The 27,602-nt window shown below is 38.7% G+C and overlaps 1 protein-coding gene across 1 annotated transcript in view; it reads left to right on the top strand.

Annotated features, from left to right (window-relative positions):
• Positions 1 to 27,602, top strand: part of LOC118729714 (A disintegrin and metallopeptidase domain 3) — an 89,771-nt gene that overhangs the window by 13,422 nt on the left and 48,747 nt on the right. Inside the window, exons 3-4 of the mRNA XM_036457139.1 lie at positions 4,858 to 4,913; positions 19,104 to 19,182. Of these exons, the coding sequence (XP_036313032.1) occupies positions 4,858 to 4,913; positions 19,104 to 19,182 (135 nt within the window). The remainder of the gene's footprint in view (positions 1 to 4,857; positions 4,914 to 19,103; positions 19,183 to 27,602) is intronic.

Below are 27,602 nucleotides of genomic sequence, written 5' to 3'. Positions count from 1 at the left end.
ATAATAATTGAAACGGTAAAATCAAGTAAGGAAAAAAGAAAAAAATTCGTTTCTTAAGTAAAAGATGTAAAAAATGAAAATAAAATAAAGAATAGTAAAATTAGCATAAAAATGTCCAGTAGTGGTCATTCACTTCCTCTGTTATTGTATTTGGCATGCCTAATTCTCGGAGCAGACAGTCTTGCAATTCTGAGCATTCCACTGCACCTCAGTTTTGTAAGGTAATCCTTAATTTTAAGTAGGCTATATCTTAGTCATTTGTGTCCATTTATTTTTGATTAAGAAAAAGGAAAAGAAAAAAAAAAAAAGGCAATTTGTAATTCAACTCTTAGGTGTCAGTGTTTCCGGTTTGACCTCCCAGTCCTTTTGGTTACTCTGGCCTTCTTTCTCTATGGCTCTAGCTGGCAGCATGCCAACTGGCTCCCAGACTATCTCTAAAGCTCCGATCCCTTGTTTCCAGGAAGGCAATTTCCCCTTGCAATTTCCTGGGATATGCCCAACTGGGCAGTCCTTCCCTAGTTTTCAGAAGCAAGGGGGTGAAGGGGATCAGGCGCCAAGGTGTCCAGATGTTCTGCCCTTGTCAGGACAGCCGCGATTCTTAACAATCTTTCCCGTGTCCCCTCGCGTTTTTAAAAAAGTCCCAGATTACGCCAAACCCAGCACTGGGTGTCCCGGACAGAATTCTTGCTTCAGCCTTCTTTGGGCGCAGCTCAGTGCAGGCGGCAGCACTGTGCTCCCGGCTACAGTGAGGGGCGGGGCCTTGCCGGAGCTCAGCGGCTACCGTCACTGCCTGCGCCGCGGGACCCAGATCCCTCAAGTTTTCCCCGCAAACTCTGATCTTTCCGTGGGTGACTAAAGAACTCCCTTGAATCCACGTGTTTGAGCTGATTGGGCCGTCTCAGCTACTCGATGGTCTCCTCTGCTGTGGGTTTTTCCAGGCCTCAGAGAAGCTCCTCCTTTCCTGGTAAGATGGCGCAGCCTTCCCTCCAAGCCCGGAGCTCTGGGAGAGCCGCCGAGGTGGCCGCAGTGCTGGCCAGTTGGTCAGGAAATCCTGTCCAGCGGACCTTTCCTTACCTTTCTTGAGATTTCCGCTGTCCCTCAGCTGCTAATCAACTTTCCCTGAGCAACTCAGATGCTGCTTTTTTCTGTTCTGGGACCGGAGTAAGAACAAGTCCATCTGTTCAGTCTCCATCTTCAAGCTCCGCCAAGACAATGGATTTTATTTTATTTTTATTGTTTTTGTTTTTTTGTCTGCCCTTGTTCCTTTTTAGGCTTTTTTTTTTTTTTTTTTTTTTTTTTTTTACATTTACAGAGAGAAGAGCGACTGGCCCATTCCTCTAAAAGAGAATGTAGCCAGTCTTCTCTTGAGTGACTGGACTTTGATTATTAATATATTTATAATTATTACTGAAAGGGCTTTATTATAAATTTTTTATTTTAGTTATATATATTTATTATACTTTAATAACTTTCATATTTTAAAGCCAATTATTACTTAAAGTATTTTCTTGACCAATTTTGTATTTCCTTATGTTAATTTTAAGGATATTATATTGGTCTAATTTAGTTCCAAAATATTTCTTTTTAGGGAAAGAGTAGATCTTTTTTGACACAAAGCTCAATTAAATTCTTGAAATATTGCATTCAGAAAAGCTGTCAAATATATTTAAATTTCATGATTATTAAAACTTAATTATATATAAATGTATTTTTTAAATATTATTAATATTAAATTAAATATTTAATCTTGGCCACAGAATTATTTTTAATTTGCCCAGTAAGTTTTTATATTTTAATAATTCTTCAATTTACTTTGAATTGTAGAAAAAATGCCTACCACCTGGTCCAGAATGTGGCCACCGCTTTACAGCATACAGTGGCAGGGTATGAATCTCTAAAAACACCACTTCCTCCCTCTGTGCCACCTCACATTTTCATATCTCACATTCCCAGGGCTGTCCTGCTAGGATTTGTGTCATCACAGGCAGGCTCGGAATTAGCTGGCCTTTGTTTAAATTTCATAAATTTTGTACTTTCAAATTAATCTCAGAATCTTAAAATGTTAATGCAGCACAGTAAAATCATAAATCATAGAAGAGCAAATTAAAGTTACATAGCCACTTTCTGAAGTGACATATAGACAGAAATCTAATGGAGGGGAAGAAAATGTCTTTAAGATAAAGATTTTTTTTTGTGGTTGTTGGGAAATTTTCTTTAATCCTTTATATGGTTCATCCATGCAAATGCCCCACATGGGGCGCCAGTTGCCAATGGACTCCATTTTGCTCTGGCCTTGTGATCCCTTTTATTCAGGTTTGGGATCCACCCATAGCCCTTAGGCAAGCAATTTCCAGTAACAGGCAAACTATCTTATCCCTAAGGATTTACATTAGATTAAAAGGTAGAAGTTGCTTCAGCTACCTTGTCTCAACAAGAAGGTGGGTGTGTAGCTCTGACCCTTCCCAGAGCCTCAAGGTTGACCAGCCTTCCGGGTTCCTTATTCACACCTCTCTGCTAGTGAAGACAATGGGCAGCTTCCAACAAGTCCACTCCAAACAGCTTGAGCTTTCAGCAAAATGAAATAGGAAGCTGCTTTCTCTTTTGGCCGAGCACCTGCATCCAGCTGTAAAGGCTGAATGGTTGAGAGCAAACCTTTTTTATTATCTGAGTCACCCCAATCATGGGTAAGCTTGTTCTGCTCTGCCTCAAACCCTAGCTCCAGCTCATAATTAGGAGGTAAATCTTTATCGGGTGGGCTTTTGACTGTGGTTGCAGTAGCAGTGGGCAGAGGAGGAGGTGGCGCTGAGGGAGGAAGTGGTGTTTTTAGAGATTCACACCCTGCCACTGTATGTTGTAAAGCCGTGGCCACACCCTGCTTAGAGATTCTTAAACTCTCCTGCTCTGGATCAAGGCAATCATGAATGAAAGACTATGGTGTGAATGTAGGAATAGGAATCTTTTCTGGACCTTCTGCTATGTATCAGTCACACAACTGCTTTCCAACCAAGGGCAAGTTTCATTACCAAAACTTAAGAAATCAAGAATTTGACTACGCTTAACAGAGCATCCTCGAGCTTTGAGCATAGTTTTAAGCATTTTAGAGTAGAGATCTCTTTCCTGAGACTCTGAATATCTCATGTTTTACACCCAGTTTTTACCTTACACTCTTTACCTTACTTCTTGAGGTTGTGTGCACACTCCTACACTGTTCCCCTCATCTGGCTGAGAGTACTCTATATTCAGGTGCATGGATCTGGGCACCAGATATAGTATTTTTCTAATGGACCATGACCAGTGCAGCTAAAGAGCTTTTAGGAGTCCTGAGTAGGGGCAATAGGGGACTGAGAAAATGAAAGAGACAGACACAGAGACAGTAGGAAAATCTGGGATCAGGTGGGACAGCTGGCCCTCTAATGTAGAGATAGTGAACCAGAGCCAGTGCAGCATGTTTATCTTATACAATTTTATATAATTCCAGGAAGTTTTACTAGAGTTTAAAACAAAGTAAATTATGTGAAATCATGGTTAAAGATTAAGCTATAATTTTTCATTCTTTGTAATCGTCACTCCTGGCTAACCCCAGACAATTACATCCATTCCTTGTACCACTGAACTTGGATAAGTTAACCCACATTCTGGCACCTGAGGTAAGGGTCAGGCAGACAATGTACCTGCCTCTAGCATGGTATGTTTCCAGGACATGGCTCTGCCAACTCCACTGGACTCAGCTGACAATAATTAAAAAATGCTCCCAATCACTCTACAATATCCCAAGAAAACAGAAACAGCAATCAAAGGATATACCCTGTTTCCCCAAAAATAAGACAGTGTCTTATACTAATTTTTGCTTCCAAAGATGCGCTAGGTCTTATTTTCAGGGGATGTCTTATTTTTCCATGAAAAGAATACGGTACACATTTATTGTTAAATGAAAATAAAGGAAATTTATTACCTGTATACGGTACGGTAGTACAGTAGTTGTCAACACAAACCAGACAAATTGTGAATCCTACAGTATCAAGAATTTACTCATTTATTCAATGACAATCATGTCATCATCTTCTGGAACATCATCATAACAATCCAATTCCTGAATTTCCTGGTGAATTTCTTGTGACTCCATTTCTTTCAGAATCAGTGGACCAAATCTCTCATGTTTAGCCTGGGGGGGGGGCTTATTTTCAGGGGGATGCCTTATATTTCACTCAGAAGGAAACCTTTAAGTAAGTCTCATTTTCGGAGGATGTCTTATTTTCGGGGAAACACGGTATGCACCCCTCTGTTCATAACAACACAATTTATAATAGCTGAGATTTGGGAAGAGCCTAAGTGCCCATCAGCAGATGAGTGGATTAGAAAACTGTGGTACATCTACACAATGGAATACTACACTGCTGTAAAAAGGAAGACATTTTTACCATTTGCAACATCATGGATGGAACTAGAGAGCATTATGCTAAACTAAATAAGCCAGTCAGAGAAGAATAAATATCACATGATCTCACTCATTTGTGGAATATAATGAATAACATAAACTGATGAGCAAAAATAGAACCAGAGTCATAGAAACATCGAACAGATTGTCCAACCTATTGGAGAAGGTGGGGAGTAAGGTGATAAGAGATCAACCAAAGGACATCTATGAATGCATATTAGCATAACCAATGGACACAGATGGGGAGGGGCAGGTGAGGGCATGTGATGGGGGGGCATGGCTGGGGTATGGTCAATGGGAAGGAAAGGAGACTTATGTAAGACTTTAAACAATAAATACTTTAAATTAAAAAAAAGTATGGCTTTGGTTTGAAGTATTTCACATTTTTAATTATTACATTCTCTCTGAATACTTTGCTGCAGGTCATTTATGCCATCCAAATTAACAGGAAAACATACACTCTCCATCTTAAAAAACAGTAAGTAGCCATTCTTTTTTTCATATAGTTTTTAGTTTCTTAAATTTGTATAGCCACTACCCTAAATTAGGACTAAACAAAAGGATGACTATCTCATTTATTGAACACTAGAGGCCCAGTGCACTAAATCTGTGCATGGGGAGGATCCCTAGACCTGGCTTATAATCAGGGCTGATCTGTGGGGTGATGGTTGTAGTGATTGGGGGCCCCTTCTGGCACCCAAGTTGGCTGGCCTGGCACTGCCCTCTTGCTGGTCCTGCACCCTGCTGCCACTGCTGGTCACCTCCCTCTTTTAGGGCAATCACAGGGCCCCTGCTGGCACCAGCCTTGTCTGGTGTGGGTCCTACTTGCTTGGGGAAGCTCTTGAATTGAACATCTGTCCCCTGTTGGTCAGTGTGTGTCAGGCAGCTGACCCCATCCCTGCCACTGCCACTGCTTACCATCTATGCAGTGCTGACCTCCCTCCCCTGCCACCGCTGGCCTCCCTCTGCAGGCAACATGCTTTGGGCGTGATGGCTTGGCTGGCCTGGACCTCCCTCTGCAGAACAATTGGTGGCTGGCTGCACACCTGTCACAGAGTTGCTGCTGGTGGGCCCTTCCCTGTGAGGGGCTGTTTGCCTACCTGATCACCTGCCCCTAACTGCTTACCTGTTTACCTTATCACCCCTAATTGTTTGCTGGAGATTGGGCCACCCCTATCAGGGGCCTTCTACCTACCTAATTGCTCCTAACCACTTGCCTACCTACCTGATTGCCTCTAACAGCTTGCTTGGGGGAAGAGCTAACCCAGGGAGGGGCCATCTGCCTACTTAATTGCTCTCAACGTCTTGCCTGCCTATCTGATCACCCTTAACACTAGTCTACCTACCTTATCACCCTAACCACTCTGCATTCCTGCCTGATCACCCCTAACTACTTGCTAGGGGGTGGGGCCTAGTCTCCACGATGGTGGTTCTGGTCTCTGGTCGTTCTAGTCATCACACTTATGGTGGTTGGCCTTTTATTGTATAGGATGTTTAGTTTTGTCTGTCTTCATATTATTTCACATATTTGTATGATTTTAAGAACTTTCCTTGACATTCTAGAATATATTTTTTTCTCATTTTGTATGTATTTTTAATGTATTAAGCATTCAATTTTCTATCTTCACTCTAGGAAATCAATATTAATAACTTTTTGTTTATTTTTCCCAATTTTATACCTATATTTCATTCTTCTATTAAATAAAACCTACCCACAATTTTGTTTTTATGAGAGTGGAAATAGGGTATTACTACTAGCAGGTCATATTGGTTAATGGTGCTTACTTTCTTGCTCTTTATGAATTTCATAACTCATCCTTCTATAGATAACATTTAACAATATGTAATATTGATAGTAATGAAGTTAATTCCAGAAATTTTCATTTGTTTATTAAATCCTGCAGTAGACATTATTGTATCTATATTTTTATATAATATAGATTTTGTTTGCTAGCATTGATATTAAAAAATAGGTTTCTGGATCAAAAAGTGTGAATAATAATGACAATAGAGATGATATTAACAAAAACAACAAAAGTAACAGGCACTTATTGAACACATACCATTAACAGGGCACATTTATCAGCAATTTGCATGTAGTAACTGATTTAATATTCACATTTTATAGTATATTAAGATTTTGAGAGACATTGCCAGTGTCTTTCTGAAAAGATAACAATTTAGATTTCCAAAAGCCTGCATGATGTACTAAAATATTTGATTTAATCTTAACATCAGTTTGTATTTCCTTAAATATCTACTCTGAACATTTAATGGTTATTTGCATTTCTCTGTATGAGGCTTGCCTGTTCATATACTATAGTATTTTTCTCATTATTTATTATTCAAATACACTGTATTTTGTAGAACAGTTTTAGGTTTATAGCAAAAGCAAAACTGACTGTAATACACAGGGATTTCCCATAAGCTCCTTACCACATATATGTGTAGCATCCTTCATTATCAATGATGCCCATCAAAATGATATCTATCCTATCTAATAAAAGGGTAATATGCAAATTGACCATCATTCCAACACACAAGATGGCCGCCCCCATGTGGACATAATATGGCCACCACAAGATGGCCAGCAGGGGAGGGCAGTTGGGAGGGACTAGGCCTGCAAGAGAGTGCAGAAAGGGGAAATCAGATCTACAGGGAAGGGCAGTTAGGAGGGACCAGGCTTGCAAAGAAGGGCAGAGAGGGGTGACCTGTCTGGCAGAGGAGGGCAGTTAGGGCGAAATAGGCCTATAGCGGAGGGCAATTGGGAGGGACCCAGGTCTGCAGGGGAGGGCAGTTGGAGGGGATCAGGCCTGCAGAGGAGGGCAATTGGGGGCAACCAGGCCAGCAGGGGAGGGCAGTTAGGGGCAACTGGGCTGACAGGGGAGCAGTTAGGTGTGATCAGGCTGGCAGTGGAGTGGTTAAGGGGTGATCAGGCTGACAGGCAGAAGATGTTAGGGGCAATCAAGCAGGCAGGCAGGTGAATGGTTGGGAGCCAACAGCCCAGATTGTCCCAGGCTGAGGGACACCCTTTTCCCCAACTCCCCATGCACAAATTTTATGCACTGGATCTCTATTATATATATGCCTAAGCAACTGTTACAACTGAACAATTGAAATGACTGGTCAACCTGTCACTGTGATGAGCACTGACCATCAGGGGCAGACATTCAGCACAGGAGCTGTCCCCTGGTGGTCAGTACACTCCCACAGCCAACCTCCCACTGTCAGCCAAATGCCCCCTGTTTTATCCTCCAGCCGGCAAACCTACCACAGTCCCTCCCCTGGCTGGCAAGTTCAATCTGGCAGGCCTCATTCTGCAACCCCCATCCAGTGCCTGGCAGGCCCCATACAGCACCTGGTAGATGTGGCCCCAATTGGGAATAGGTGATATGACCCCTATAGGCCCTGATTGCTGGACAGGCCTAGAGACCCCACCTGTGTATGCATTTCATGCACTGGGTTCTAAGTTACACTAATAAAAGAGAAACAAGCAAATTGACCATCACTCTGCTACACTCACCAGCCAATCAGGAGCAATTATTTAAATTAACCCAACATAGATGACCACAGAGCTGGAGTGAGCAGGAAGCCAGGGTTGCCACTGCGATGGAGGAAGCCAAGCTTTCCACCCAGGCTGGCCGACCCTGGCCTCTGCTCAAGGCTACAAAGTTTTAATTATAGAAGATAAATAAATCCCAGATACCTGCTTCCAGCTGGCCCTGACCTCAGTTTAAGGAGGCACCGAAAAAGAAAAGAAAAGAAAAGGAAAGAAAAGAAAAGAAAAAAGGAAAGAAAAGGAAAGAAAAGAAAAGAAAAAAGAAAAGTAAAGGAAAGAAAAGAAAAGATAAAAAGGAGCGACTGGGAGCCTGGATCACCTGGGGTCATGGCCAGCCTGAAAATAGCCCTCAGCTCCATACCTAGGCTGGCCACACTCCATGGAGTGAGGGTTCCTGCTAGGGGGCTTGGCCAGCCTGCAAATAGCCATCAGCCCCTCAGCCAGGCTGGCTAGGCATCCCAGTGGGGAGCCCCATCTGGAAAGGGCTGTGGCCATGCCACCCAGGCAAGGACTCTCATTCTATGGGTGCATGGCCTGCCTTCAAACCACCACAGGCCCCTTGCCTAACCCTCCCCATGCCTCAAGGGAACCCCCATCCTGATCTGGGCAAACCAGCTGGCCCCCACCCATACACCAGACCTCTATCTATACTATTATTACCCAATAATAAAAGGGTAATATGCTAATTAGATTGGGAGACCTTCCAGGAGACCTTCCTGATGTTCTTCTGGACAAAGCCATGGTGGTGGGGATGAGGTAGAGGCAGTTAGAGTCCAAAAAGGAAAGACAGTTGTGGGTGATCAGTCCAGGATGGGACGGCAGTTATGGGCAATCAGGCTGGTAGGGAGTAGGATCATTGGGGTTAAGCAGACCAGCAGGGGCGGGCCAGTTGGGACAAGCAGGCTGTCAGTGGGGGTCAGTTGGAGGTGATCAGGATAGTGGAGGGGGAACTTTGGAGTGAGCAGGCTAGCAGGGAGGCTGTTGGGGGTAAGCAGGCCAGTGGGGAAGGGAGGTAGGGGTGAGTAGGCCAGTAGGGGGGGCAATTGGGGCAAGCAGACCTACAGGGGAGGCAGTTGGGGGTGAGCACACTGGTATAGAAGGCCATTGGGGATGATTAGGCTGGTGGGGAGGCATTTGGGGGTGAGCAGGCTGGCATGTTGGGGGGTAAGTTGGGGGCAAGCAGGCTGGTAGGCAGGCAGGTGAGTGGTTGGGAGCCAGCAATCTCAGATTGCGAGAGGGATGTCCGACTGCTGGTTTAGGCCCAATCCCTGTAAACCAGCATTAGGACATCCTTCAAGGGGTCCCAGATTGGAGGGGGTGTAGGCTGGGCTGAGGGACACCACCACCCCTGTGCATGAATTTCATGCACTGGGACTCTAGTTTATAATAATAAAAGGGCAATATGCTAATTAGATCAGAAATCATTCCAGACATTGTTCCACATGAAGCCAGGGCCAGAGGGATGTTTGGGTCTTGGGTGCGTGCCAATGGCCAGAGGGAAACATGGGTCCCAGGTGCCAGAGGGTAGCAGGTATTGGCAGCTGAGGGAAGAAGGCCTACACTTGCATAAATTTCATGCTTCAGGCCTCTAGTATTGTTGTAATTGATTATACTGAACCCACACATCATTATAACCCAAAGTCCATAATTTATATTAGGTCAATATTTTTATTCCTTTTTATTCCTTTATATTTTAAATTAATTTATTTATTGTCTAAAGTTTTACATATGTCTCCTTTTTCCCCAATTGAGCCTCCATCCCCAGCTATTCCCAAACCTGACAAGTCCCCACTTCTCCAGTGTCTGTATCCATTGATTATGCTCATATGCATGCATACAAGTTCTTTGGTTGCTCTCTAAACTCCCCTCCTAACATTTGTCTCTGGATCTGTCCTTGTTCATCAAATTATGTTGATCATTGTATCCCACATTTGAGTGAGATCATGTGATATTTACCTTTTTCCGACTGCCTTATTTCACTTAGCTTAATGCTCTCCAATTCCATCCATGCTGTTGCAAATGGTAAAAGTTTATTCTTATTTTATAGCAGCATAGTATTCCTTCCTGTAGATGTACCACAGTTTCTGAATCCATCCATCTACTGATGGGCACTTAGGCTGTATCAAAATCTTAGCTATTGTAAATTGTGCTGCTATGAATATAGGACTTCATATGTTCTTTCTGATTGGTGTTTCTGGTTTCTTGGGATATAATCCCAGAAGTGGGATTACTGGGTCCAATGGGAGTTCCATTTATAACTTTTTCAGGAAGCACTATACTGTCTTCCATAACGGCTGTACCTGTCTGCATTCTTACCAGCAGTGCAGGAGGTTTTCTCCACATCCTTGACAACACTTGTCATTTGTTGTTTTGTTAGTGACAGTCATTCTGACAGGTGTGAGGTGGTACCTCATTGCTATTTTGATTTGCATCTCTTGGATGATCAGTGACTTTGAGCATGTTTTCATCTGTCTCTGGGCCTTCTGTATGTCCTCTTTCCATAAGTGTCTATTTAGATCCTTTGCTCGTTTTTTGATTGGATCATTTATCTTCCTTTTGTTAAGTTGTATGAGTTCTCTACAAATTTTGGAGATTAAACCCTTATTGGAAATATCATTGGCAAACATTAATATGTTCTTCCATGCACTGGGATTTCTTGTTTTGTTGATGGTTTCTTTTGCTATGCAGAAGCTTTTTATTTTTATGTACTTCCATTTGTTTATTTTCTCTTTAGTCTCCATTGCCCAAGGAGCTGTGTCTGTAAAATATTGCTATGACATATGTCCATTATTATTGCTTTCTATGGAGTTTTGTAGGATTTTTATTGTGTCCTATCTTACATTCAAGTCCTTTAGCCATTTTGAGTTTGTTTTTGTGTATGGTGTAAGTTGCTAATCTAGTTTCATTTTTTTTTCATAAATCTGACCAAATTTCCCAGCACTATTTATTAAAGAGACTGTTTTGATGCCATTGTATGCTCTTGTCCCCTTTGTGAAATATTAATTGAATATAATGGCTTGTGTCAATTTCTGGGTTCTCTGTTCTGTTCAGCTGGTCTATGTGTCTGTTCTTTGGCAAGTACCAGGCAGTTTTGAGAACCTTGACTTGGAAATATAGCTTGCTATCTGGTATTGTGATCCCTCCAAATTTTTTATTCTGTCTCAGAATTGCTGTGGCTATTTGGGGTCTTTTTTTTTTATTCCAGGTGAATTTTTGGAGAGTTTATTTTAGGTCTTTGAAATATGCCATTGGTAATTTAATGGGAAGTGTATTGAATTTATAAATTGCTTTGAATAGTATGGACATTTTAATGATGTTTATTCTACCAATCCATGAACATGGTTTGTTCTTCCATTTATTTATGTCTCCCTCTATTTCTTTTTTCAAAGTCCTGTAGTTTTCTGAGTATAGGTCTTTTAAGTCCTTAGTTAGATTTATTCCTAGGTATCTTAATTTTTTTAGTTCAATGGTAAATGGGATTTTTTTTTTCATTTTCCTTTCTGTGAGTTCATTATTGAAGTATACAGAGATTTTAATTTTGTATCCTGCTACATTGCCAAATGTATTTGTTGGGTCTAGTAGTTTTTTATTTTTATTTTTATGTAGTCTTTGGGGTTTTCTATGTATTATATCATGTCATCTGTGAATAAGGACAGTTTTACTTCTTCTTTCCAATTTGTATACCTTTTATTTCTACTTGTTTGATGTCAATGTTTAGCACTTCCAATACTTTATCAAACAGGAGTGGTGAAAGCTCTTGTCTTGTTCCTGTCCTTAGGGGAAATGAGTTTATTTTTTCACATTGAGTATGATGTTGGCTATAGGTTTGTCATAATAGGGCTTTTGTATGTTGAAGTATGATCCCTCTATTCCCACTTGGCTGAGACATTTTATCAAGAAAGGGTGTTGGGCCAAAACCGGTTTGGCTCAGTGGTAGAGCATCAGTCTGTGGACTGAAAGGTCCCAGATTCGATTCCGGTCAAGGGCATGTACATTGGTTGCAGGCACATCCCGGTAGGGGGTGTGCAAGAGGCAGCTGGTCGTTGTTTCTCTCTCATCGACGTTTCTAGCTCTCTATCCCTCTCTCCTCCTCTCTGTAAAAAATCAATAAAATATATTTTAAAAAAGAAAGGGTGTTGGATTTTGTCAAATGCTTTTCATGCATCAATGGATATTATTATGTGTTTTTTTGTTTCTCAGTTTGTTTATGTGATGTATCACATTTATTGATTTGTGGATATTGTACTAGCCTTGCATCCCTGGAATAAATCCCACTTGGTCATAGAGTATGATCTTTCTAATGTAATGCTAAAACCGATTTGGTAGAATTTTGTTGAGGATTTTAGCATCTATGCTCATCAAGGATATTGGTAGTTCTCTTTTTTTGTGGTGTCTTTATCTGGTTTTGGGATTAGGGTAACGCTAGTTTCATAGAAAGAGCTTGGAAGTATGCCTTCCTCTTGAATTTTTTGGAATAGTCTGAGGATGATAGGTTTTAGTTCTACTTTGAATGCTTGGAAGAATTTCCCTGTAAAGACATCCAGACCAGGGCTTTTGTTTGCTGGAAGATTTTTTATTGCTATTTCAATTTCTTTTGTAGTTATTGGCCTATTCAGGTTTCTTGATTCTTCTTGTTTGAGTTTTGGGAGCTTGAATTTTTGAATGAATATGTCCTATTTCATCTAAGTTGTTCATTTTGTTGGAATAGAGTTGTTCATAGTCTTTTTTCATAATCATTTGTATTTCTGTGAGATTGGTTGTTACTTCACCGCTTTAATTTCTGATTTTTTTCCCTTCACTGTATTTATTTATGCGTTGGAAATGGAAAGATTCACATATACACTAACAATAAAACCCTGTGGCAGAGCTAACTGTGAATGCACTGCCATGAACCTTCACTGTTCATGGATGAAGTACGCAGCTAGTCTAAGCTGAAGTGTAAGTCTTTTTTGAGGGGCCTGGGCCAGGGCAGGTGAGGGGAATGATGGAGGAGGCCAGCAGGAAAGGCTTTGTTTGCCCGTGGCTGATGTTTGCCTGAAGTCCAGTGGGAATCAACAAGGTGGCAGCCATCATACAATAATTAGCTGTGACACACCATCTCTGTACGAGCATTCACTAAGCTGTGAGGTTTGAGAGCTGGAATATTCAATAAATTTTGTACAACTGGATTTTTCTATCTCCTAACCTCTGTTATCCTCCATTGTGTGCCCATATTCCATGTATGAGAGATTCTCCCAGTAGTCATAACAAATCACAAGAAATTACCTGTTCTAATTGTTTATTCTTGCTCATGTGGGATGAAGGTCCTGAGGCCCCAGGATCTTAGGAGGTTGGAGAGTTGTCCAGTATGCTGGGTTTTCCCCCCATTTCCATCCAGCTACGAAATCTTTCAGTCTCATATTCATATTCTGTTAACTAACAGTGGGCTGAGTTATATCTTCCAACTATGATGCTCCATGGTTCTCATCAAATAGAAGTAATATTTAAAAATGCTTTGTAAATAATCATGACTCCCAAGATTACACTGCAGAGCCTCTGTGGCGGCTTGTCTTTTCTTAGCATCTCAGTGTCCCATCTTCATGTTAAAGACCTGAAAGTAAATTCAAGTGTATGTGGAGCAGGTGAAAGGTCTTTATTTTTTGTGTTATTTTAAACTATATTTTTATTGATTTCAGAGAAGAAGGGAGAGGAAGAAATAGAAACATCAGTGGTGAGAGAGAACCATCGGTTGGCTGCTTCCTGCACCCAGGCATGTGCCCTGTCCGGGAATTGAACCGTGACCTCCTTGTTTGTAGGTTGATGCTCAATGAAAGGCCTTTGCTTTATTTTTTGTTCACTTCATTGCTTGCTTTTTCATGACCAAAAGGCACCAAAAAGTTGTCAGTTTGATTCTTGGTCAGGATACCTACCAGCGTTGCAGGCTCAGTCCCCAGTCGGGGGAGCGTACAAGAGTAGGCTGACTGATGTTTTGCTTTTGTTAATTTGGGTCCTCTTTGCTTCTTGGTGAGCCTGGCTAGAGTTTCATCAATCTTGTTTAGCCTTTCAAAGAGCCAACTCTTGGTTGTTGACCTTTTGTATTTATTTATTTATTTATTTATTTATTTATTTATTTATTTATTTATTGGTCTCTGTGACGTTTATATCTGCTCCGATCTTTATTATCTCCTTCCTTTTGCTTATGCTGGGCTTTTCCTGTTGCTCTATTTCTCTTTGAGCTGTAGAGTTAGATATTTTATTACCATTGATTCTTATTTTTTAAGATTGGCCTGTAGAGCTTTAAACTTTCCTCTCAAGACTGCTTTCACCGTGTCCCATAGATTTTGTATTTTTTTTCATTGTCATTTGTTACCAAGATGCTTTGTTTCTTATTTGATCTCTTCTAGTAACACAGTATTTGTTTCAGAGCATGCTATTTAGCCTCCAGTTGTTTGATTTTTTTTTATTGTGGTTGATTTCTAGTTTTATGCCACTGGAAAGATGCTTGATATGATTTATATCTTCTTGAATTTGATGAGACTTTGCCTGTGTCCCAATAGTGGTCTATCTTTGAAAATAGCTCATGTACACTTGAGAAGAATGTACCGTATTTTTCGGACCATAAGATGCTCCGGACCATAAGACGCACCAGTTTTTAGAGAAGGGAAATGAAGAAAAAAAGATTATGAAACAAATAGTGTCCTAAAATATTTTATGTGCATTAAAACCCAACATCACAGTCATAAACACATGTAATCAACCCTGTAAAGTAAACAGCAGCATTTAGAACCATTTTAGAGCCGGGCAAGCACACAGAGACAACACAGAGCCGGGCAAGTAAAAAACCTTTTTTTTTAAAGTATATGTGTAGGCTATATTTGGACCATAAGACGCAGGGACTTTCCCCTCCCACTTCTGGGGGAAAAAAAGTGCGTCTTATGGTCCGAAAAATACGGTATGTTCTGTGGCTTTGGGGTGAAATGTTCCGAAGATGTCTATTAATTCCATCTGTTCTAGTGAGTCATTTAGGATTGATGTTTCTTTGCTGATTATTTGTTTAGAAGATTTGTCTTAGTGGGGTATTAAAGTCCCCTAATATAACTGTATTGCTGTGAACCTCTCCCTTGATATCCCCAGAATTTTTTTTTTTAATGTATTTGTATGCTCATGTCTTGGATGCATATATATTTATATATTGTTGGGTTGCTCCTTTTAGAATTATGAAGTGGCCTTCCTTATCTCTTGTTATGGCCTTCACTTTGAGGTATAAATTGTGAGCTATAAATATTGCTACCTCAGCTTTTTTTTTTTTTTTTTCCATTTCCAATCACCTGAAAAACCTTTTCCATCCCTTCACCATCAGTCTGTATGAGTCCTTTGTTCTGAGGTAGTTTTTCCTGTAGACAGCAGATATATGGGTCATGTTTTCTTATCCAGTTAGCTACCCTATGTCTTTTGATTGGGGCATTTAATCCATTTGCATTTAATATTATTGATAGGTACTTTACTGTCACCATTTTTATTCTTTATGCCTGTGTTCCTTTCTTTCCTATTTTTCTTTTTTATAGCAGACCATTTAGCATTTCTTGCATTGATGATTTTGTGATAATAATCTCCCTTAGTTCTTTTTTGTCAGTGAAGCTCCCAATTTCTGATTGATAGCCTTGCTGGATACAGTTTTCTTGGATTTATATTCTTCCTTTGCATAACTTTGTATATTTCATTCTATTCCCTTCTGATCTGATGTGTTTCTGTTGAGAAATCAGTCTCAATAGTCTGATGGGTGATCATTTGTAGGTAACTTTCTGTGTCTCTCTGGAAGTCTTTCACATTTTTACTTTGTCATTGGTGTTTTTCAATTGAATTATAATGTGTCTTGGTGTTGGACTTTTGGGATTCATCTTGTTTGGGACTCTGTGAGCTTCTTGGACTTGTGTGAGTTTTCCTTCCCTATATCAGGGAAGTTTTCTGTCATTATTCAAACAGGTTTTCTATTCCTTGCTCAGCTTCCTCTCTTTTTGTTATCTCTATAATGCAGATGTTTTATTTTCTGTTGTCCCAAATTTCCTTTAGGTTCTCTTCCTGTTTTTTAAGTATTTTTTTCTAGATGCTGCTCTGCTTGAGTATTTTTCCTACCTTGTCTTCTAGCTCATTGATGCTAGCTCAGTCCTCCTCTTCTTCTAATATATTGTAGATGCTTTATATTGAGTTCTTTATTGAAGTGATGTCATTTTTCAGTTTTTCTTGGTTCTTCTTCATTTCCTTTTGGTTCTTACACATATTATTGTATTTGTCTTCCATCCTTTTGAGTGACCTTATGACCACTTCTCTGAAATTTTTCTCTTACATATTGCTTGCCTCTATTTCATTTACTTCCTTGTCTTCTGATTCATTTATTCTTTCATGTGCAGGTTGTTCCTTTGTCTCCTCATGATCATTCCTTTCTGGGTGTCTGGTTATGTAGCTTTCTCTATCCTGCATTGACTTAAAGGCATAAAATACAACACAACAAGACACAATGCACAAGTCACCAAACACAAATGTATTCACGATACTAATAACCCCAAATAAAGGTGATCACCAGAGAAAAGAGAATTAGGGAATGAAAAAAAAGAGTGCAAAATGATATTGAGAAAAGGAAAAAGATGTAAGAGAGAAAAGAAAGAAAGGAATAAAGAAGGGGTTAAATATATGTACATGGGGAGAAAACTCCAATAAAACAATAACTAATCAAAAAAATGCAAACAACAAACACCCAACCAACCAATATCCAGATGAATCTGAAGAGGCAGAGCTTATTCCAAGAATGTAATGTCAAGGAATTGAATAAATAGAGAAATAACCACAATTCAGTATAAATGAGGTAGAAAGAGAATGAATGTATAAGAATAAAAGTAAAAGACAAAATACAAAAAATGTATATCTATCTATTTATGTATGTGTTAACTATTGGATATGGAGAATATCCAATAGATAGGCCTGAGTTGGTGATTGGAATTAGTTAAGCTATTAGTAGAACACAATATTAGGTGAGGAGAGGAACAATAGAAGAAAAATAAGAAAAACAACAATCCAAACTAATAAAAAAATCAAACAAAGAACAAGAGAGAAAGAAAAAGACAAAACAAAACAAAACAAAGGCAGAAAAAAAATTGGATAGTGAAGAAAGAGAAAAGAGAAGTATATATGGACTTAGAAAAGGGGAACAGAAATTAGATATATAAGTAAGATCAACTTTTTTAACAGGGAGTAAATATAAAGAATATGGAAAAACTAAAGGAGGAACAGGGTAAGAGAAATGAGACGTAAAAAGGGACAAGTGAGGAACAGACTGTTGGCATAAAGTTAAAATTGAGATAGAGTAAAATAATGCTAAAGGAAAAATAGAAATATAATGTAGAACATTAATCCCCCCCAAAATAAATAAAATTTAAAAAAGTAAAATAATAGTAATCACAATGAAAAATTAAACTATAATAATAAAAAGGTAAAATCAAGTGAGAAAAAATGTAGTTAGTTTCTTAAGTAAAAGATAAAAAAAATAGAAAGTGAAGTAGTGTAGGTCATTACTTCCTTTGTTGTTCTGTTTGACATGTCTGTTTCCTGTCAGGTAGTCAGAACAGTATTGAAGTTCTCTGTGATCCCCTGCTCCTCTGTGTCATAAGCCACAACTCTGTTTTCATGGGGGCAGGATCTCTTTGTTTCTCAGCCTGCCTTTAGTTGTATTTACATAAGAGACAATTTGTAATTCAACCTCTGGGTTGCAGTATTTATGTATTAATATCCAGGGATAAAAGGCTACCCAGTGTTTAGATTGCTTTCCTTATGTCATTTAATACTGGGTTGAAGGGACAGATTGCCCCAGAGCTGGTTCCTTTTTGTCTCTCCCCACTCTGATCCTCAGGTTCCACACACAAAAAAAAACTACCCTGTGAGTATTTTTGATTGGAAGATCCTATGTACTGGGCTTAGTAATCAAAAGCAAGGATTTAAAAAGAAAAAAGCCAGAGTAAGCATGTGGAGTTGCATCTTTTCCCCCTGGCAATGTGTGCATCTCTGCACACATCTTTTTCCACTGGCACTACACAGTCGGTATACTGATATAACTTCAGGATGCCTTTCTGGGCCCAGCCAATCTGTGAGTTGATTTCTAGAGTCCTCTTCTGCCAACAGCCCTGTGGGACCCCCTTCCACATACGTGGGCTACACTAACTCCAATAGCTGTGCATTTTGTGGGGCGCAGTTTTTTTCTGAAACTCTTAGATCTTGCTAAGCTCATTTCTCCCTCCAGCCTAGCTCCCAGACCTCATCATTCTCTAGCTAGGTTATATATGACCTTTCTGTCCATAGATTGCCTCACCAGCTGTGTATAATTTGCCAGTTCCGTGTGGGTGCTGTTTGATTCAGCTGTTCCTTCTATCTGCTCTGTGAGAAGCAGGGCTAATCTGCATTTTTGTGCCACTTTGTCTCCCCCTTGATAGACTATTTAGGAGTCCATGGTCTTGGGGGCTGGAGTCCCAATGTTTTTAAGTTTGCAGTTTAGGCAGCTGGTCCCTGGTATTGTGGTTGTAGGGTCCCGGGAAGTATCTGAGGTCTCCCCACTAGAAGGTAAGGCTCGGCTTCCTATCACAGTCACTTTCCCCTTCAAGATGGTGTGGTCTCTGTGGCAGAGCTGGCCACACTGGGAGAGATTTCAGCAGCAGTAAAGGCTGCCCAGCCAGGGGCATCCATTGTTTTTACCATAGTATAACTACATAAAAAAAAAAGCATGCTTTTTGCCTTTATCAATGAATGGCTACTTTTTTGTAAATATTAGCTGGCCTGTTCATGCTATCAGATGTACTGATGCTTAAATCTAAAAGAAAACTTTGTTGTGGGAATCTGGAAGTTCTGGTTCTTACTAAAGCTAAAGCTATGTCATTGTAGGTTTCATATTGGTATCTGGTTATACTGGTTATTCTTTTATTTTATATACACATTATGCTTGTAGAATGCAAATTAGATCATGGAAAGATGAGTCCATTTAATTGTTTGGGTATCTGAGCTTCTGTAATTGAAAGTAAATTTGATTCTTGAAGTTTCTTTTATTAATAATATTCATACAATGAAGTGTCATTATCTTGGTTGAATTAGGTCACTTTTAGACCCTCATTTCCTGGTATATATATACAACAAGTCAGGAACATTATTTCCACATTCTTCATTTAAAAAGGTAAGTCTTCCTTTTATTCTTGTAGATTGTATTTTTTATGTGTTAATGGTGAGAAGAAATATATTGTTTTATACTCCACAGAATTATTGGGCAAACTGATAAAAAAAAATCTAAGTATTATATAATGTGGCAATTACAATAAAATCATATAGAATAGAAAAACTGCTTTTTAAGTTTAAAATTTAGGAGTCATTTATTCAAGAAAGTCATTTACTATCTGGAAGTATTAGTAAAAATTTGAGAAGAAACAAACAAACCAAAAATAGCTGAAGGAGCTAAAAAAGATTTTATAAAAACCCCAACACATTGAATAGTTTAAATTGATATATCCTAGTCTCTGAGTGGAGAGGAAACGGTGGAAATTGTAGATTGACCATTGAGAAAGTGAGGACAGAAAAGCATATTAGGTACAGAAACTGAGTATGTTCAGTGTGAAACATAGGAATTTTAATTGTAACCCAAAATCCTGGTAGTAGTAAGGAAATTTTTCAAAGTATATGGGAAAGTTAGCCTTAGTCTGCAAAGTTCTCATTTTGCTAGAATATATTGTATGAGTTGGAAGAAACCAATGTTGACATATGATTGGTCAGATTCTATTTATTGTAATTGAGATATTAATATAAATCCATATAGGCACAGTACATGGACACAGACAATAGTGGGATGAAGGCCTGGGGTGGTGAGGAGAAATCAGATGGATGGGACTTAGGGAGGGGGAGGGGGGACATCTGAAATACTCTCAATAATAAAAATAAATTAAGAGAAAAATAAATAAATAAATAAATAAATAAATAAATAGTATCTGGCATAGATTGTTATAATCATCTATAAGTAGAAAGCACAATAAAATATTGTACATGAGGTACCTGTGTTTAGGCATTTGGCAATAGACAGATCAGGAGATTTCTCACTGAGGAACAGGACACCTAGAAGGTGAGTCTCAAATTTAACTTGATCTTCTGTCTGGGAATAATGTCTTAAGCACAGCATAAGAAGTAGAATTAAGCAACCACTAAGAGATTGGAGTTCAGGGATGCTGAAGCAGTTGGAACTTGAAGGAGCCAGGACCAGAGATGGACAGAGCCTATTAAATGTATGTATTTGGGGGGAGGGTAGCTGCCTTCTGTCCTTCATTGAGGATTATGTTACATATTTGCTGGATAAGATTCTACTGAAAGGTAGAGATTCAAATGGAGATAATACTATAGTCAGTGATTTTTAAAATATCTTTTTATATTTCACATAAGAAGAGGGATGGAAAGTGAAAGAAACATTAATGATGAAATAGAATCATTGATCAGCTACTTCCAACATGCTCCCTATTGGGAGTCAAACCTACAATCTGGGCATGTTCCCTGACTAGGAATTGGATAGTGATATCCTGGTTCATAGGTCAATGCTCATTTTTTTTTTTATTTTTTTTTTTACTTTTTTTGTCTCATACTACACATAAGCTAATTACAAAAATTCTGTGTCACACCTGAAAAAATATATAGGTATAATTTTGATTCACTTACACTGCATGGATATTGTTGTGTTTGCTGTTGCCATTTTTTTTTTTTAACTTGACAATGTAAGGGAAAAGATGTCTCTGCCCCTGACAGAGATTTTGTCAGGTATTGCTTGTTTCAAAAACTCTTTCAACACACTCATTGAAAATTGTTGCTGTAGGTCAAACATTGTTGGAAGATAATGGATTGTTCAGACCAGGCAGCATTGTATGAGCAGGCATTCAGCTGAGATCAGAAAGGCTAATTCTTAGGAGAAGGCATCTGGAGTAATGGGTATTTTTATCACCCCATTCTTCATCCCATAGCCTGAAGCAATGAGCAGAGTAAGGAGGGTTACCATTAAAATAATTACCTTCCTCTACAAAATGCAGTACTCTAGCCCTGACTGGTTGGTTCAGTGGATAGAGTGATGGCCTGCAATCTTAGGTTCTATTTCAGTCAAGGATAAGTACCTTGGTTGCAGGCTCCTCCTGGGCCCTGGCCCTGTTCTGAGCTCATGCAGTAGGCAATCAATTGATGTGTTTCTCTCATATCAATGTTTGTCTTTATCTTTCCCTCTCTCTTCCACTGTCCCTAAAAAACATCAATGGAAAGATATCCTCAGATGAGGTTAACAAAATGTAATACTCTATCAAGATTCCAACATTGTAGTGCAAGGCAATAATGCATATAAAAGCAGAAATAAATGATACAGAAACATGAAAAAGAAAATATTAAAGCTCAGAAATTAGTTCCTTCAAATAACTAAAAATTAATAATCCTAGTAAGACTTCTGCAGAATAAGAATTCCATTAATATTAGGGATAAAATGAGATTTTATTAGTCACACAGAAAAATAAATATTTGGGAGTATTTCAAAAGCTTTACACCAGTCTGTTCAATGCTTCTATGACTCTGTTTCTATTTTTGTTCATCAGTTTATGTTTTTATATTTCAGAAATGAGTGAGATCATGTGATATTTATCTGTCTCTGACTGATTTATTTCCTTTAATATAATACTCTCCAGTTCTGAAGGTGGGGAGTGTGGGGCTAAGAGATCAACCAAAGAACTTGTATGCTTACATACGAGCACAACCAATGTACACAGATGTGGTGGTGGTGGGGGGTGAGAGCATGTGCTGGGGGATGGGGGCTGCCAAGGAGAGGTCAATGGGGAAAAAGAAGTATTTATGTAATATTTAAATAATAAAGAATTTAAATTGGGGTGAAAAAAAGCTTTACACCAATAAATCTAGTAGTTTAGATGAAATGCAAAATTTTATTTCTTTGGAACACATATCCATGTATATGATTGTGGCCATATTTTAAGTATATTTTTATATTTTAAAATGAATTAAAACAGGGAAGGGAGGGTGGGATGTTAGAGATCAACCAATGAACCAATCATACATAAAAACCCACAGACACAGACAAAAGGAAGTTGAAGGCATGGGTTGGAAAGTGGGGCTAGGGTGGTAGAGGTCAATGGGGGAAACAGAGGACATACATAATACTTTCAAAAATAAAGATATTAAAAAAAAAAGAATTATCAAAACATTTGCCAGAATGTTGTACTATCTTATATTTCCACTGGCAATGTATGAGAGATGAGTGTCTGCATTCCTGTTGTGGTGATCACTATTCAGGATTAAAATTCATAGACCTTCTGATAGATGTGTAGTGATATCTCCTGTGATTCTGATTTGCATTTCCCAGTAACTAATGATGTTGAACATATTTTCATGTGCTTATTTGTTTTCTTTTTGTGAAATACCCATTAAATGTCTTTTTCCATTTTCTAGTTTGATTTGTGTTTTTTAAAAAATTTTTGACCAACCTACACATTCAAATAGAGATATCTATTATGTGAATATGTATTATGCCAGATATGTGGTATGTAAATATTTTCTCCATTGTTGTAATTCAGTCTTAAAAAATAAATAAATAAATAAATAAATATATATATATGTATGTATATATATATATATGTATACATATATATATATGTATGTATTATTGATTTTTTACAGAGAGGAAGGGAGAGAGATAGAGAGCTAGAAACGTCGATGAGAGAGAAACATCGATCAGCTGCCTCTTGCACACCTCCTACCGGAGATGTGCCCGCAACCAATGTACATGCCCTTGACCGGAATCAAACCTGGGACCCTTCAGTCCACAGACCGACGACGCTCCACCACTGAGCCAAACCGGTTTCGGCTCCACTGTTGAAATTCAACTACATTCTTTTCCAAAGGACATTGATAAGAAATTTTTGCATTGTTCTTTTGGGCTCAGTGAGCATGTTCATGAGAGTTCATTTTAATTATCTGTCAGGTAAATCATTTAACTTGGTTTCATTAGGGTCAGTTTTAGAGATTTATCTTATTCCTTTGTGTGAGACATCTTTTCCTGACTATTTTATTAATTTTTTGTTTTGATGTCTGCTTCTTAGAGGGCTCCCTCAGTCTTCACTTTGGGGAAGTACAGAAGAGGACCCCACAAAACATCCTGGAAAGAGATCTGGGGGCCTCTACTAACACTTTGCCATCTTCAGGGCAAAGCAGGCATCTATTTATCCTTGCCTTCTCTGTGCTGGTCAGCAGAAAGGACCAGTGGCATTTACCATCTAGAGCTGCTGCTTCTGTTCTTTCCCTTTCAACTGGAGTGTGCAGGAATCATCAGGGCTCCAGGATTGGTGAGACAGATGCTAGTACCTTGGGCAATTGTGGTGAAGTGGAGGCACTGAATGTGTGGATCAACTTTCTTACCCCAGGAGGAAGCACAGAGCTGGGATTTTCCATCCACTCACTCTAGGCAGAGTTAGGGTGGGGATGAATCAATGGTGTCTAGTAGCCACTGCCTCTGTTGTTGCTTGAGTGGCTAGACTGTGCTGAACTCATTGGATCTCCAGGACTCCTGTCACAGATACTAGTTCTTTGCATCAGCCCCACAGAAACATTAGGACCTTGGACTTGTGCGCAAACCACTTCCTTTCCATCAGTAGGATGGTAACTAGAGGATGTGTTTTTTATCATAAGGCAGTTCTCTGGGGTAGTTTCTGGTGAAAAGTTCCAATCCTTCCTCCTGGCTTTGGTAAGAGATTTTCCATTCTTGTATGATGTGCAAGAGGCTTTCTATTAGTGTCTGGTTTCTCACAAAGGGAAATTGCCCGTGAAGTGTTGCTGAATTTGTCTGTTGGGGGATGGAGGAGATAGGGCTTCTTACTCCACCATCAAATTTAATTTCCATGTTCATTGTAACAAATTTTCATAGCTTTTTAAAAATCTTTGTGTGATAGTTTCAATATGTGCCTCATCTCAATATTAATATCAGTGGTTGTGTTTTCCCCATTTTTGCTGTGATTTCCTTGCTTGTTGATATAGGGTGTGATTTTCAGTTGCACTCTATTTTTATTGTATATTTTTTAATTGTCCAAAGTTTTACATATGTCTCCTTTTTTTCCAGGTTGACACCCCCCCCCACCCCACAGCCATCCCTAACCCCAAGCTCCCACTGCCCCAGTGTCTGTGACCATTGGTTATGCTAATATGAATGCATACAAGTTCTTTGGTTGATTTCTTCACTTCTAAATAATCTTAATTTGAAAGCAGTCACCTAGGTTAAGTATAGATTTAATGTGTTCTATTGTTCCAAAGACAATTTAGCTTTCTTGGGTCCTTTGATGTTATATTGTGCTCTGCTGCAGCTCCTGCTGGATCTCTGCCTGTGCAGCCTGCAGGGATAAAAGGAACTTGGCTGTGCCAACTTGTATTGCCTGGTGGGGTCAGATGGTGAAAAATCTATGGGACGGAGAGCATTTCCTCTGACTATTCTCTAGCCGATGTCAGTTGTTTCTCCTTTGAACTTTGCTAGTGTTTATTGGTTAAAAGATATCCCAAATGGGAAATCTCTCATGAGGATCATTTTCTCTAACTGGGTGCAAGTCCAGGAGCTGAAAGTCTGAATTGCTCTCTGCTGCTGTATAGAGTTTCAGAAACCTTATACTTTGTGAAGAGCTTGTAGCTACAATGGCTGCTGGCACCAGTGCATAGATACAGCTGTTGCTTCTCTTGGAGCAGAGTGTGTTCAGATGATGGCAGTGGGTGGGAGATGGTGGCTCACTATATTTTTGAAATAAAGCAAATGGTTACTGATGGAGATGCATCTCTGGGAGTTTAAAATGCATAAACAAATACATAGGAGAGAATGGGATGCTTCTAAAGTTTTAACAGCACAGGATTAACAAAGGATTAAGACTGACTCTAGATTTCACTAGACTTTTAAGGGAAGGGAAGGGAATATATACTGAAAGAGAATATTGAGGGAGAACCTGAGACTTGCCATGAAAGTCCATGGGGATGAGAGTTTGAACTAAAGATGATTAATAATGTAAAATATTAAGAACAAAAATATGAAGAAATATCCATTAAGGTATTTTTGGGTAACTTAGAAAAATAAGTGAGAAGTTCACTGTTGAAGTCAAATGAATGTTGTCAATTACATGAGTCAGCAGTTTCAGATCATATACTTAAGAAATGCAGCTGAGAAAAGAAAGATAAAGCTTCTATCAAGTACTTATTAATTAATTAATTTATTTATTCATTTATTTATTACTTATTTAGACTAGTATTTGTATAAGCATTTGTGTAAAAATTTTTTTAGAAAACCTGCTTTCAATTTCTCATGTATATGCTTAGAAATTGAATTTTTGGACCATTCGGTTTATTTTATATTTAAATTTATGAGAACCTCCAAACTGTTTTCCAAACCAGTTGCATGTTTTCACATTCCCATAAGCAACATACAAGAATTCCAAGTGCTCCAGATCCTCACTAGTACTTATTTTTCATTTTAAAGAAATGTATCCTTGTTAATGTAAGTATTACAGATGCTATTTGTTATTTTGATGTTGATTTCAACAAGACCCTTATCAGTTATATGATTTCCAAACATTTTCCCCATTTTATGAGTTGTCTCTTTCTAGATCTAATCCTTTGATCTGCACAAGTTTCTGTAATTTTAATATACTCTACTTTATTTTTGGTTGTTGTTTGTGCTTTCTGTGCCAGAACTAGGAAAAGACTTCTCACTGCCGTATCCAAATTTATGGAGATTTACCCCTATAATTTCTTATAAGAGTTTTGTAGTTTCAGCTCTTATATTTGGATGTTTGATCCATTTGGACTTAATTTTTGTACATGGTGTATAGTAATTACCTGATATTTTCTTTTGCATATGGATTTTCAGTTTTTCTAGCACAATTTGTTGGTGAGACTATTCCTTATACATTGAATAATCTTGGAAGTTATGTAAAAATCTAATAACTATGGATGTATAAGTTTATTTCTGAACTCATAATTCTATTGCATTGGTCTGTATGTCTCTCCTATTACAGAACCACACTGTTTTGATTATTGTAGCTGTATTCCAAGTTTTTATTTAAAAAAAAACCAAAAAACAAAAAACCTCTTATGGAGTTTTAATTAGGTTACATATGTTTTTATTACCCAGCTGTAATATCTCTTTTTATATCTTAGATACAAGTTCTTTTAAAATATATGCACAAACAACCACAGAAAATAAACTGGAGTTCATTAAAACTACAAAAACTTTGTACATAAATACAAAACAGAAATATATATATATATATTGTATATCTTAATATATATTTTATTGATTTTTTACAGAGAGGAAGAGAGAGGGATAGAGAGTTAGAAACATTGATGAGAGAGAATCATCGATCAGCTGCCTCTTGCACACCCCCCACTGGGGATGTGCCCGCAACCAAGATACATGCCCTTGACCGGAATCGAACCTGGGACCCTCCAGTCCACAGGCCGACGCTCTATCCACTGAGCCAAACTGATTTTGGCAAAACAGAAATATATTTAGAACAGAATAATGATTGCCAGATGGGGAGGGGATTTGGAGGACTGGGTGAAAAAGGGAAGGGATTAAGAATACAAGTTAACATTTACAGAATATTCACGGAAATGTAGAGTACAGCATAGAAAATATAAAGTCAATAATGTGAAAATTATTTATGGTGTCAGGTGGGTACTGAAAATATCAAGGGAAACACATTGTAAGTGATCTAATATGAAATAATATTAATATGAACTCTAATTAAAAATAAAATTTAAATTAAAAATAAATACAGTAAATGAAATAAAAAATATATTATGAATCATTTAATCTAGAACATGGTTTGCCTTATTATTTCCTTAATAATATCTTAAAAAAAAAATACACCTCATTTTTTTCCAGCATATTTAGCTTTAATTAAAAAGTGAAAAGCAGCCGAAACTGGTTTGGCTCAATGGATAGAGCATCATTTTGTGGTCTGAAAGGTCCCAGGTTCGATTCTGGTCAAGGGCATATATTGTACATTGGTTGTGGGCACATCCCCGGTAGGAGTTGTGCAGGAGGCAGCTAGTCGATGTTTCTCTCATATTGATGTTTCTAGTTCTCTATCCCTCTCCCTTCCTCTTTGTAAAAAATCAATAATATATATATATATATATATATATATTTTTTTTTTTAAAAAGTGAAAAGCAAAGAAAATTTCCCTGCATCTTAACAAATTAATTACCCTATTATTAACATTTTGGATTAGAATGCTATTTGGGTTATAATTTATGAGCCAATCCTACCTAATAAAGAGAGAATACGCTAATTGACCCTCTCACCATCTCAAAAATGGTGGCCCCCATAGCCAATAAGGAGAGAATATGCTAATTGACTGATACACCCTCAAAAATGGAGGCACCCACATCCACAAGATGGTGGTGCCCAGTCCCCTCAACCTTGCTGAGGTAGCAGGCACCTGGCCACCCCTCGCACCTGCCTCCAGAGTCCCCCAGTCTCTTTAGGCCCCCAGCTGCCTAGGGCTGGCCCAAGGCACAGGCAAGACTCGAATGGCTTCTGTC

The sequence above is a fragment of the Pipistrellus kuhlii genome, unplaced genomic scaffold, assembly GCF_014108245.1.
Source record: "Pipistrellus kuhlii isolate mPipKuh1 unplaced genomic scaffold, mPipKuh1.p scaffold_m20_p_3, whole genome shotgun sequence".
In the NCBI taxonomy this organism is placed as follows: Eukaryota; Metazoa; Chordata; class Mammalia; order Chiroptera; family Vespertilionidae; genus Pipistrellus; species Pipistrellus kuhlii.
The sequence above is the reverse complement of the archived record's forward strand: the minus strand, read 5'-3'. Positions and strand labels throughout refer to the sequence as shown.